Genomic DNA, 12,680 nt, shown 5'->3' on the forward strand with positions numbered 1-12,680 from the left:
CGGGGCCCCTCACAGGCGCTGCTATGTGCCATTTGTCCTGTCACCTTGTGCAAATCTTCAGTCCTCCAGCATCCCACAATGCAGTGCTCTCTGTCCCCCAGAGTCTCCCAACAACCCAGGTCACCAGGAGCAAAAGCACCAGCAGCCCCCATAGCCAGGAGACCCGCATCCCCCACCACCACGAGACCCCCGTGCCCACCTCTGCTGCCATCTGCTCAGTCCCCTTTCTACCCATGGGAGACACGGGCCATCGTAACCCCCACTGCACCCCGGCTGGAGAACAGGCTGCCGACCGGGGCTGTATACGCGTCCAGCAGCCACCATGCTAGGATTTGTAAATTTTTCCAAGACTGTTGACTCAGAAAGGCTTCCAGTGTCACACCTGTGCCCATCCTCAGAGGGCTGCCCAGCCTGGCAGGAGGTGGCGGAAGCTGGGCGCTTGTCAGGGAAGATGGGAGGCACCCAGGGCTGCAATAAAGCAGCAAAATACGAGTCTCCCAAGAGGGATAGAAAGCAGAGGGACCCTGCCCCGTGTGTCCAGAGCCTTTGCCCCGTACCAAGGGGAGAGACAGAGGTCGGTGCATGTGGGGCGGGGAGCGATGACCACCCTGGGAGCCCACACGCAGTGCCAGCCGGGCCAGGTTTGCTTTTCCACTGCCAACTTTTATTAGTTTCTAAATTAGAAAAAACAAAGACTGAAGATATAAATACAGATGGGCTTTGTGCTGCTGCACCAAGGGGTCAACCGCGGGCATCCTCCGGGGCACGGGGGAGCCCTCCCATGTCCACAGCAGCAGTAATGACAGTAACACGTCGCAATCCCAGAGCCCAGCACCACGTCCCCTCCAGGCCCCGCGCAGACAGCAGTGGGCAAGCTGGCCCTCACAACTCCCCTGCGAGGTAGGTACAGTTAGCCTCATTAACCCCATTTCACAGAGGGGAAAACTGAGGCAGAGAAGCTACAGGGTTTTCCCAGGGTCACACAGCAAGGCAGGGTCAAAGCCCAGCTATGTCTCAGAAGACTTTAGTCCCAGGCATGCCCACAGCGCCACTCGACTCTGGCTGACACAGCCTCTCGTCACCACTGTCCTGTAACTGCCGCGAGGACGGCCACAGCGAGACACCTTTGCCGAAGGATGAGAAACACCGGCCACGGGCCTGCCTACCCCTGCTGCGGCTCGCTCCCAGACGGAGCCAGAGCCGGCAGAACCGGGACCCAGACGTGCTCCGGGGTCTCTTGTTCTGCGTCCGGGAACCACCGGATCACGGAAGAAAAGGCCGAGCTGACGCCGCTTCTAGCCCCGAGGTCTCTCCAGCAACGGGACGCAGGGCCTGGCTGAGCCCAGCGCTGCCTCCCTGCCCTCCCACTCACATGGGCTCCAGGCCCCTCTCACCGAGACACCCAGGGTTTCCCAGCCCACGGGATGGCTCGAACGCCCACCCAGAGCGCAGGGGAATCAAAGCAGCAGCTATGGAGGATGAAAAGTCAGCTTCCCCCCACCGGGGCCGGGTTCAACCAGGGCCTGGACACGTTCATGGATGACAGCTCTGTTCATAGCTGGCGAACAGGGCCGAGGGAGACGTTTCCTCTGGCATCGCCAGCCCAAAAGCATTGGATGCAGGGGAGGGTATTAAATAGGGGATGGATCGCTCTAGAGCACTGGTTTGCAACCTGTGGGTCACGAACCCTTGGAGGTCCACAGACTATGTCTAAGGGGTCTGCTAAAGATGGCTATGATCAATCAAAAGTATGTAAACACCACATGTACAATGCAAGGGGTCCGTGCCTCCATTCGAGATTTCCAAAGGGGTTGGCAAATGAAAAAAAGGTTGCAAACCACTGCCCAAGGGAGATCCGGTTCAGTGCTCTCCCTCTGTAGCAGTAGTGCTCAATCTTTTTGTCTGGCAATCCGAATGGGCAATGCCCGGTCCGTCCAAGGGCTGGATCCGGCTGATGGTCCCAATCCCATGCCCAGGGTGGGCACAGCGGGGCCCCATCCAGACGCAAAGTGGGCAGTAGAGAGGGGTGGCAGCGTTAATTGCCCTGTTACCACTGCAGTTCATTCTTCAGGAGACTGGCTGGCCGCGTGGGCTGTGCACCGGCTGCAGGGTGGCTGAGCAAAGATGCAGCACGGCGTGGCGTGGCGTGGCGTGGCGTTAGGGGCACGTGCCTAGCAGGGGCCAGAAGCTGGAGATCCCTCTCCCTCCTCCACCCACCATCCAGAGGAAGCCGGGAGCACAAGAGGGAAACACAACAAGCAAAGAGCAAAGAGGGATGGCCCCTTCACTCTGGCCCCGATGCCATGGTCCCTGCACACCGCCAGCCCAGCACAGCTCTAAAACCCCAGCGCAAGGCCAGAGGGAAGTAACGCCAGCAGCTGGGGATGGGTGTGGATTTGGGGGGACAGCGGAACACCGGGGTGATATTGAACCCAAGCCGAGGATGCTCCCTGAGACAGGGGAAAGACTAGGCTGTTGGATCCTTCCCCCAGAAGCATCTGCACAGGAGCAGAGAGATGGGCCGAACAGACACAGCTGAGGGGAAGCCTGAGATGGCGTTAGAGGCGCTCTCAGCCCGTCTCCATGCCTCACCCTCTAGCAGCGCACGAGCCCCATGCAGGGGGACAGCAAACGTGAAGGCTACCGTGACCCTTTCGAAACTAGCAACTACACCCGAGTCCCTTTGTACAAGGCGAGAAAGAGTCAGTGTCTGTTACAACGCGCACGGCTCTCGTGGGGGGTCGAGGCCGCTGGGCACGGTCCTAAATACACAGCAGGAAGCCCTCCGTGCTGGAGAGGGGGCGAGCGAGACGGCCGGAGGGGGCTCTGCCATCTCCACCACTCGTGGTTCTCTGGACAACGTCGGCAAGGGTCAGACGCTGTGGCCGGGACCGGGGCCATCCTGCGCAGAGCCCACGCTCCGTGAGAACAGGTCACGACAGCGCTACGGTCCTTTGCTCCGGGGTGGCTCATCCGTGGGCTCCGCAGGGAGAGGCGCCGGCTGGCAGGGTCCATGCAGCAACTGTTCACCTTCATGGAGCCGTTAGGGGACCATTAGCAGCAAGGCCACACACAGCATCCTCCTTCCCGAGGCCCCAACCCTCGCTGTCCTTCTGCGGCCAAGGAGGAAGCCATGGCAGCCCGACCCGATTCAGTAGTAAGACAAGCCGCATCAGCAAGCCCCGGCCATGCCCCAGAGCCCAGAGCTCTTCCTCAGCGAGGGGCATCCAGGGGTGTCGTAGCCATTGTCCAGACCAAGCCTGACGCACCCAGGGGCTCCTGGGACCGCACTCCCACCCCAGCAAGGGGAACTGCTGCATCTTCTTTGGCATCCTTCAGGGCAAGGCTGGATCCTTTGCAGGTTCCCAAGCATCTGTGATGTGCAGGCCCCGGGTGCGCCGAGCTCCCGTGGGGCACATGGTTGGTACAGAGCCAGTGTCTCTCTGGGGCGGGGGCAGGGGTCCCAGATCTTGAAGTCCCCCATGGAGGCAGCAGCAGCCCCCCCTGCTCCCCTGCTCACTTGTACTTGCCCACAGCTTCCAGCGGCATCTGGATGGGGGCGCAGGGCATGAGCAGCGGGTGCGCGGCCAGGAAGGGGGGGAAGGAGTCCCCTTGGCGGCAGCAGGCCAGGAGGGGGTCGCCGGCATGGGCGCTCTGGTGGGCGGCCAGCTCCTTCTTGCGGCTGAAGACGCGGCCACACTCGGTGCAAGGGTAGACGCGCTCCACGGTGTGGGTGAGGTGGTGGGTGCGCAGGTTGCCCTTGTACTTGAAGCTCTTGCCGCAGACGCTGCAGGGGAAGGGGCGCTCGCCGGTGTGGATGCGCGTGTGCTTCATGAGCGTGGTCTTGAGGTTGAAGGTCTTGCCGCAGTCGGGGCAGGCGTAGGGACGCTCCCCGGTGTGGATGCGCTGGTGGGTCACCAGGGTGCCCTTGCGGTTGAAGCTCTTGCCGCAGAGGTCGCAGCCAAACGGCTTCTCGCCCGTGTGGATGCGCCGGTGCTTGATGAGCTCCCCGTTGTGGCTGAAGCTCTTGCCGCAGTCGTCGCAGGCAAAGGGGCGCTCGCCGGTGTGGATGCGCTGGTGCCGCGTCAGGTCGCCGTTGCGGCTGAAGCTCTTTCCGCACTGGGAGCAGCCGAAGGGGCGGTCGCCCACGTGGATCTTCTGGTGCAGCAGGAAGGTCTTCTTGGCACAGAAGCCCTTACCGCACTGCGGGCAGACGAAGGGGCGCTCGCCGCGGTGGATCTTCTGGTGCGTCAGGAAGTTGGCCTTGCGGTTGAAGCGCTTGCCGCAGTCCCCGCAGGCGAAGGGCTTCTCGCCCGTGTGGATGCGCTGGTGCAGCACGAAGGTCTGCTTGGAGCAGAAGCTCTTGCCGCACACGCCGCAGGCGAAGGGCTTCTCGCCCGTGTGGATGCGCTGGTGCCGCATCAGGTCGCCCTTCTGGCTGAAGCTCTTGCCGCACACGCCGCAGGTGAACGGCTTCTCCCCCGTGTGCACCCGCAGGTGCGTCACCAGGTTGCCCCGGTGCTGGAAGCGCTTCCCGCACTCTGGGCACGCGAACGGGCGCTCTGCTCCTTGGCTCCGCGGCCTCTTCGATGGCTCCGGGGTGGCCGTGGGCGCTGGGTCCTTCCCTGCACCGGGCTCGGCAGTGGTGGTGGTGGTGGCGGCAGCAGGCGGGCCTGGGGGCACGGCTCTCTGCAGCTCCCCGGTGGGGCCGCCCGGCATGGGCTGTACTGTCCACTGGTTCACACTGGGCTCAGTCCGGGGCACAGCGGGCGAAGCCGGTGGCTTCACGTCTTCGGGCTCGTCTTTGGGCTGCTTCTGGCCAGCGCCCGGGGCCCCACCACCTGCTGGGAGAGAAGAGAGTCCGGCGTTACTCTGCCTGCCGGCGACCGGGGGAGGTTTCCTAGCGTGAGCCACATCCGGGGCCTCCACACCATATCCCGAAGAGCTGAGACAGCAGCACGTGAAAGGCAGGGGTGCTGCATGACTGGTCCCCAGCTGCACGGAGGCACTGGCTCCAGCAGCCCGCTGCCCCTGGCCTGGCAGAGACCATCTCCCCGCAGCCACAACTCACCAGCGCACGGTCCCAAGGCGGCTGCTGTCCGGGGCTCCTGCTGCAGCGGAGGGTTTCCCGGGACACAAGTGGCCGCTAACTGCTGGGGTGTCACCATGCACCCCCCGTGCCTGTCAGTGCTCTCCCCTGTGGCCTTTGAGGCATCCCGGGGGCACAGGATGCACGTGCAGGGTCGGGGCATGGCAGCATGTTATGCTGCATCTCCTGCTGTCGGCCGCAGCGTCACTGCGGCTCTATCAAGCCCGGTGCCAGGGCCCGAGGCCCCTGCTCCCTGCCGCGATGTGCCAGAAGCAGAGGAAGCCCCTGAGCGCCGAGGCGGGTCCGGACAGACAGTGTCAGATCCAGGTGACGGCGCATGCTCCTCCGGGCTTCCCAACTCATCTCTAAGCCCCAGAGGTCTGGGCTGCAGCAGGCAAAACCTCAGACGCCTCCAGCCTCGGGCGGCTCGTGGAACGCTATCGGGCGCCCGCGTCTCCTGGGGCCGTGCCATCAGGATGCAACTCTTAGCAACTCGCAGGGGATGCGATGGGATCACCTACTCACGGGAGGGGACCAAAGAGCTCACCGGGTTGCCAGCAGGCTGTGGGGGCTGTGCCCCGGCTGCTCCATGCCGGGGTGGGGATCTCCAGACACCAGGACTTCGGCCCTGCCGAACTAGCACGAGCCGCGCTTGGCGGGTCTCGGAGACCTGTGGTGCCCGTTCCCCAGGACATCGGCCTGCACAGGGCACGGGAGGTGCAAACACCCCGACACAGCTGGGAGACCTCCAGGCTGCCTCTTGCCGAGACCAGTGCAGCGCCACAGATGCTGGGGAGCAGGTGCCCCTGCCCCCAGTTGCCGCCCTCGGAGACAGGGGTTAGCCCCTTGTCTTAATGGTGCTCAGCTGGATGGAGCCTCACCCAAAGGCCAGACAGCATCCTACGGTCCAGCCCTGCCCTGGGCTGATGCCACATGCATGGGAATGAGCCAACGCATCGTGCTGGGCCCCCATGGAGCGCAGCAGCACTGCCGGGGCCACATAGGACTCTAAGGTGAACAGGGAGCCCCCCAAGCTCCCAGCTTCTCCCATCCCCGTTTCTCCCCAGGGCATGTGGCTGCACTCACCTGTGCCGGCATAGTCGGGGATGTTCCCTTCGCCCAGGCCCTGCGGGTACCCGATGTACGACTCCTCGTCCGGCTCCACCTTCACGATGATCTCGGGGTTGCCGTCACCTGTGCGTGGAGAGGAACAGACCTGTCCTGCACTCGGTGGGGCTGGGTGGTGGCACCGGGACTGCCGCTAGCCACGCCAGGGTGACGAGGAAGGGGAGGCGCTCAGGTCTCATGGGACCACAGCCGGAGGCTTATGCTGCAACTCCAGACACATTATCCAGAGCGGGAAGCAGGACCCCCATCTCCCAGCCGTGACCCTGAAGCACAGGTGGGTTATGGCATTCAGTGGGGCTGCATTTGGCACCCGGGGAAGAGATGGGGGGGAGCCCAGGCCCTGCCCCACGTGCTCCTCGCTCTGCCCTGGATCCCACGTGCCTTTCCCCCTCCTGCGAGACACCGCAGCTTCTGGCAGCTCCCCGAGCCGGGCCAGGAAGGCAGGAGCACAGGGCAGCACAGTGCACAGGACCCCCTCGAGGGCACTGGACATGTCCCGCACGTTCCCAGGCCCTCCCTCCAGCATCGCCCGGCACCGCGGCCTCACTCACATGAGTAGGGGTCGTCGGAAAGGCCTTGCCCACCGTAGCTCTGGGAGCACTCGCCATACGAGTCGTCCTCCGGCTCCATCTTCACCACGACCTCTGGTTTGATACCTGGAGGAGGAAAGCAGCACTCAGTGTCTGGGGGGACCGGCCAGCCCCAGCTGCAGCCCTCAACCCCTGGCGTGGCCCCTACAGGGTCCGGCACCCCCAGGGACTCACGTCCTTGTCCCACCTGCCAGCAGAGAGACATGCACACAACGACCTGCCTGCCCCAAGCCGGGTTTTGTCAGTGCAGCTCCCTGTCCCAATGAGGGTCACGGGGGCACGTGAGCCCCTAAGAGAAAGGGAGCTGAATGCTTGGTCCAGACAGGATCCAGACCCTGGAAACCCCTCTGGCCTCATTGCCTCACCCCTCAGACCACAGCCCAGGACTGGCCTGGCTGGGTGTGCAAGGAGGGATCGCCTGCCTTGCTGGCCAGAAATCCCTCCAGCTCCCACTGGCCTGGAAAACCACCCAGCTCTGGGCATGCCCAGCCACAGAGGTCTGTCCTTGTCCCCTGCACACAGGGAGATGGGGAAAGCCACGCCAGGGCCAGGGAAGGATGCTCTGGACAAGTCATTGGTGTCCACAGCACGCGCCCTGTGAACATGCCTCTCAGCAGAGGCTGCATGCCCGGGACATGGGCTGGCGCTGCAGGGGGATCAGGGCAACCACGTGTCACGGAGGGTCGCAGGCTTCATAGATTTCATAGACATTCGGGCTGGAGAAGATCGTCGGAAGATCATCGAGTCCAGCCCCCTGCCCCAGGGGCAGGAAGTCAGCTGGGGTCACAGGATCCCAGCAAGATAAGCATCCAAATGTGTCTTGAAGGCATTCAAAGTGGGTGCTTGAACCACCTCCGGCGGCAGTCTACTCCAGACCTTGGGGGCTCGGACAGTAAAGAAATTCTTCCTTATGTCCAGCATGAAATGGTCACGGTGGAGTTTGTGACTGTTCGACCTCGTCATCCCTTGGGGTGCTCTGGTGAACAGACATTCCCCCAGATCCTGGTGAGCACCCCTGATAAACGTATAGGTGGTCACCAGATCACCCCTGAGCCTGTGCTTCTCCAGGCTGAGGAGTCCCATGGCTCTCAGCCTCTCATCATAAGGTCTGGCTTCTGGGCTTTGCTGGTTGCCATGTGGGGCCAGGAGGGAATTTCATTCCCTTCCTGCTGCAGCTCCATGTGTCAGGGGGTTTTAAACCTCCCCCAGAGGCGCTGGGTGCTGCAGCCCAGGCTGGGCTGGGCCAATGCTCCTGCTGGCACCAACCCCGCAGGGTCCTGGCTGGAGGGTCCTGCCCCTGCGCTCAGGCTCAGTCTGACACTGCACTGGGGGCAGGAAGGGATTCCCCCCCTGCTCAGACTGGTGTGGACTGGGGGGTTTTGCCTTCCTTTGCAGCAGTGGCCGGGGGCTCTGGGGATGGGCCTTGCTGCTGCGCAACATGGTTGTTTGTGAAGTTAGGCCAGACACAGACGGGTCTGGGATGGTTTGGACGAGGCTGATCCTGCCCCGAGCAGGGGCTGGACTAAACGTGACCTCTGCAGCTCCCTCCAAGCCCAGCGGCTCTAGGATTTCCACAACCAAATGCACCAACCAGCCTCGCTGCCCAGGACGGACCCAGTTCCCACTTTGCAGAAGCTGCGCAGTCACTTTTCCTGGAGGTTGGGGTAGTTTGGAGCTGGACATCCTGCCTCCACGCAGCAGGGACGAGGGGAGCCCGCTGCCCACCCCTGTTCTGTGACCATCGCACTCATGTGCAGCCTCCAGGGGGTCAAACTGCTGGAGCCATTGCATCGGGGCTGCAGGGTTGTGTGTGCCTGGTGCTGGATGCCCAGAGGTCACAGAGGCTCCCAAGCTCCCCCAGAGCCGGGCCGGGCAGAGGCGAGGGTCACTTACCCATGCTGGGGTAGGCAGTGTCGTCGCTGTCCTCCAGGTCCTGCGGGTACCCGGGGTACGAGTCGTCGTCTGGCTCCAGCTTCACCTCGATCTCGTGACTCGGGCCCGACCAGCCTGCGGGTGGGAAGGGACAATCGCAGCTGCTCCCTGGAGGGGTCCCCCACACCGCTCCCCCAACACTCAGCATCACACCAGCTATGAGGCTAGGAAACCTCTGCCCCCTCCGGGGCAATTCATTGGGGAGCCAGGCCAGGGCCCAGCACCAGGTGGATGCTGGAGAAGAGCACAGCCAGGCCCCGGTGATGGAGATGCTGGCTCGCAGCTGGCCGCAGTCCCTTCCCGGCCTGGCTCCTGGAAGCTTTGGGAGGCCACAGTCCCCCACCAGCCCCTGCCCCACTTGGGGACGGATTCAGAGCAACTCACCTGGAACGTCGGGAACGTCCTTCGCCGCCGGCTCCGGCACCGCCCTGCCGCACGCCTCCTCCTCCCGCTCCGCCTTCAGGAACACCCTCGGCTTCATGTCGCCCAGACCTGCCGGGGCATCGACGCCGGTCAGATCCTCTGATCCAGGCGTGTGGGGGTAGAGGGAAGGAGGGGGCCTGGTTCTCACCTGTGCGGCAGGCTCCGGCTCCGGCCCGCTCCCGCGGCACCTGCTGGGCCTTGGTGCAGCGCTTCCCTGGGTGCTCCATCTCCGACAGCGCGGCGGCTGCACCGGCACAGCCTGTCCCAGGGAAGGGAGGGAGGAGGGTCACAAGCTTGAGACACCTTCAGCCTTTCCTATGCCCACCTGGCCAACAGGTCCTGGGGGACTCCCAGCCCAGGGCACAAGACAGCTCTTAAGCCAGAGGCAGGGGAGCATGATCTGGGGCAGGGGAGCCGGACACCACCTGGGCTGGGTGCCCCTGCCCCTGCCTTGGGAAACGCAGGCCCCAATCAGGCAAACATGCGCGGGGCGGCAAGAAGAGGGACAACAGCTTTTCTCTCTCTGCAGAGAGCAGGATGAAGTTGCAGCAGAGCTGGTTTAGATCTCGGGAAACACGTCTGCGCTGCGGAGCAGGGAGGCCGTGGGAGATGCCAGGGAAGGGGGAACCCTCCATCCCTGCAGGTGTCAAGGAGAGGTCGGGCTGCCACTGGTCGGGGATGCCACCAGGTGCAGCGACGCCTGTTTTACCTGGGGGATTTCTCAAGATACTAGGCCCCTTTTCTGCTCCATGTGTCAGGGGGGTTTTAAGCCTCCCCCCGAGGCGCTGGTGCTGCTGCAGCCCAGGCTGAGGATGGGGACCGGGCTGCGCCAATGCTCCTGCTGGCACCAATCCCGCGGGGTCCTGGATGGAGGGTCTTGGCCCTGCGCTCACACTGCACTGGGGCAGGAAGGGATTTCCCCCTGCTCAGACTGGTCCGTACAGGGGGCTTTGCCTTTCCCTGTAGTGCATGCTGTAGCCTGAGCCTGAGGTCTCTAGTGTGTATATTAGCAGCCTCTGCAGCAGCAGGACATTGACAGCCGCGGCCCCCCGCTTTCCCGGGGGCCGAGGCGGGGGCGATGCCTGGGGCTGCATCTGGGTGACTGTGTTGTGTCAAACACGGGGTTTGTCTGGGCTGATTTGGATGGGGCTGATCCTGCTTCAGGTCAGGCTGCACCGGGATGTGACCCTGCAGCTCCCTGCCAGCCCCACAGCTCTGGGACTCGACGGCTCCCAGCCCAGACCCCCGCACCAGGGACCACAACGCTGCAGGTGTGCAGCCCCTCGCTGCTCCCCTCGCACCCTGGGCAGCAATCACCCCTCCCTCCATCCTCCAATGACAGCAGGCACCCCCAGGACACCCCTGTGGGAAGCTCACAGCTGACACGCCGCCAATGCCCATCAGCCCTGCAGCCAGCCCAGCCCCAGGCGAGGGCCCAGAGCCATCCCCAGACCAGGCGGCGAGAGTCGCTTAGCAACACTTTGCTCCGGCGCTCGTTGCATCTGTTAATTAATATTAGCCTGGCGCCACTGCATGGGGGGGAGGGGAACCAACGGCCATGGACACCAGCTGCAATGAAATGGATGCTCCCAGCACTGCAACAGTGACCAAGAGGCAATGGCCCCGAGTCCCTGGGAGCTGCCCTGGCACTGGGTCTGCGCTCCCGTCCCCACCCCAGGAAAGTCCAGCTGGAGACAAGGAAAGGAAGGATCCCAGCAGCTGCCATACATCCCGCACGGGTCTGTCCCCTGCCTGGCCTGGTCTCACCTGAGCCACCCAGGGCTGCCAGCCTTATACCTGTCCCAGGGGTCACGGCCTTAAATTGCAAGGGCCGAAGCACGGGAGAGGGGGCACTGCAGGCCGAGGGGTTCCCACCTGCCCCATTTTTGGGATCAGGCTGTTGCCAGCCCAGCAAGGTCCCTCCATCTCCCCTCAGTGCAGCGCCAGCCACGCAAACCCTGGAGCCACGTGGCATCCTGGTGCCCACCAGCCCACGGGGAGGTACCGCCAGGCCACAAAGTGGCCCCAAGACCCCTGTTAGCAGGACCCCAAGGCTGAAGGGGGGGCTTAGACAGTCCTGAGCTGCAGGGAGGGCAGGGAAGGCCCATGGCTTTGACAGGGCCGGGCTCAGAGTTTCAGCAGGCCTTGCCTGCCCACCCCAAGGCACCAGCTGAGCCCTTGTTCGGCAGCCAGGGAGTGCCCCCGCATCCAGCACCACAGGTCCCAAGCTGCAACCCCCCAGCCCCCAGCTCAGCACCGTCTCCTCCAGCACCTGCCCCAGCGCAGCGGGAGCTCATCCACTGCCTCTTTGCAATTAGCACCGGCATGCAGAGCTGGGGACATGCATCAGTGCAAGCCCGAACCCCAGGGGCCTGCACTCCAGCGTCTGGAGAGAAGCCCACCAAGGCCACTGCTGCCGTGGTCCTTGCATGGCGCCCGCTGCCCTCTGATCATCTCCTGCCCTGGGCACAAGGACACCCCAAGCAGACCGGGACCTGGCCACAAACGCGTCCTGTTACTTCACCACTATGTTTGCAGCGCCGGGTGCAAGGCGCTGCACGGGCAAGAAGGGAGGGCCTGCCCCAAACAGCTCATCGCCCAGCCCCACGTACAGACGGCGCCCCGCTGACACCAACCGGCTGCACGGGCAGGGCCCCGCGAGACGGACCGAAGGGAGCGAGAGGACAAGGCCGAGGGAGCAGCAACACGCGAGTGCTCTGGCACAGGGCAGCAATTTCGGGCCTTGCTGAAAGAGCAAAGAAACCCTAGCGCAGGACGTGTCTTGGATGGCTGCAAAATTAATGCTGTTCATGAAAGCATCCAGGGCTGTGTCCTGACACCCCCGGAGCCATGGGGAGGGATGCCCGGGAGGGTCTGATCACACTGGGCACGTCCCGTTTGCAAGCTCTCCCTCCAAAACAACAGCTCTCAACCTCTGTAGACCCCCCCGATAGCCTGCAGGCCCCTTGGGAGATGCCCGCTCTTAGCTCTCCCTGGTTTTTTGACTGCAGAGAAATCCTAGCGCCGTTTTTAGGGGCTCAGGCAGCCCCCAACAGCACGGGGGTTAGCCCCGTGGGTTCGTGTTTGAAATCTCTAGGTTTGTCTTGCGACTTGCGGCTGCACACCGAGCAGTGCGGACCTGCGCCCTCGAGGCACCCCGGGGGGGCGCAGCCCCTGGGTGAGAGTCACCGCTGGAGGCCGGCGGTTCTCACCCTCGCTAGACTTGAGGCCCTCTCTCAGACAAGGCCAGCTCCCAGCTCTCGCTCCTTGTTGGGCCGTGGAAAAACTGCAGAACCGTTCACGCGCCCGGACAGCCGCCGGCAAGCGGGTTCGGCCCCCCGGCTCCTGTCTGCAACCTCCGGCCTCTGCCCACCTCACCGCACCCCTGGGCGTGCGGCACCCCGGCTGGGGGGCCCTGGCCCAGCAGGCAGCTCCTGGCTCTGAAGGGGACGGATCCGCCCCCGCTTCTGCAGGCCTGCCGGCTCTGCCCCGCCTCGGAGCCCAGCGCGCCCGTCCCG

The 12,680-nt window shown here is 64.0% G+C and overlaps 1 protein-coding gene across 3 annotated transcripts; it reads right to left on the bottom strand.

Annotated features, from left to right (window-relative positions):
- Positions 1-8: 8 nt before the first annotated feature.
- LOC106723346 (zinc finger protein OZF-like) lies at positions 9-12,654 on the bottom strand. Of its 3 annotated transcripts, none has more exons than XM_014527530.2 (7): positions 12,375-12,654; positions 9,311-9,421; positions 9,124-9,231; positions 8,701-8,814; positions 6,769-6,873; positions 6,176-6,283; positions 9-4,841 (listed from the first exon to the last, which is right to left on the bottom strand). In XM_014527530.2, exons 2-7 carry the CDS (start codon positions 9,387-9,389, stop codon positions 3,517-3,519), a joined length of 1,839 nt encoding a protein of 612 aa, XP_014383016.1. In that variant the 5' UTR covers positions 9,390-9,421; positions 12,375-12,654; the 3' UTR covers positions 9-3,516. The 3 variants fall into 3 exon arrangements, with proteins under 3 accessions (XP_014383016.1, XP_025051365.1, XP_025051366.1); XM_025195580.1 differs by having other exon boundaries at positions 9-4,844; positions 12,375-12,653; XM_025195581.1 differs by lacking the exons at positions 6,176-6,283; positions 6,769-6,873; positions 8,701-8,814; ... (1 more) ...; positions 9,311-9,421; positions 12,375-12,654 and adding an exon at positions 5,072-5,548 and having other exon boundaries at positions 9-4,844.
- Between the last annotated feature and the right edge of the window lie 26 nt (positions 12,655-12,680).

This window comes from Alligator sinensis, unplaced genomic scaffold (assembly GCF_000455745.1).
Source record: "Alligator sinensis unplaced genomic scaffold, ASM45574v1 scaffold1819_1, whole genome shotgun sequence".
Taxonomy (NCBI): Eukaryota; Metazoa; Chordata; order Crocodylia; family Alligatoridae; genus Alligator; species Alligator sinensis.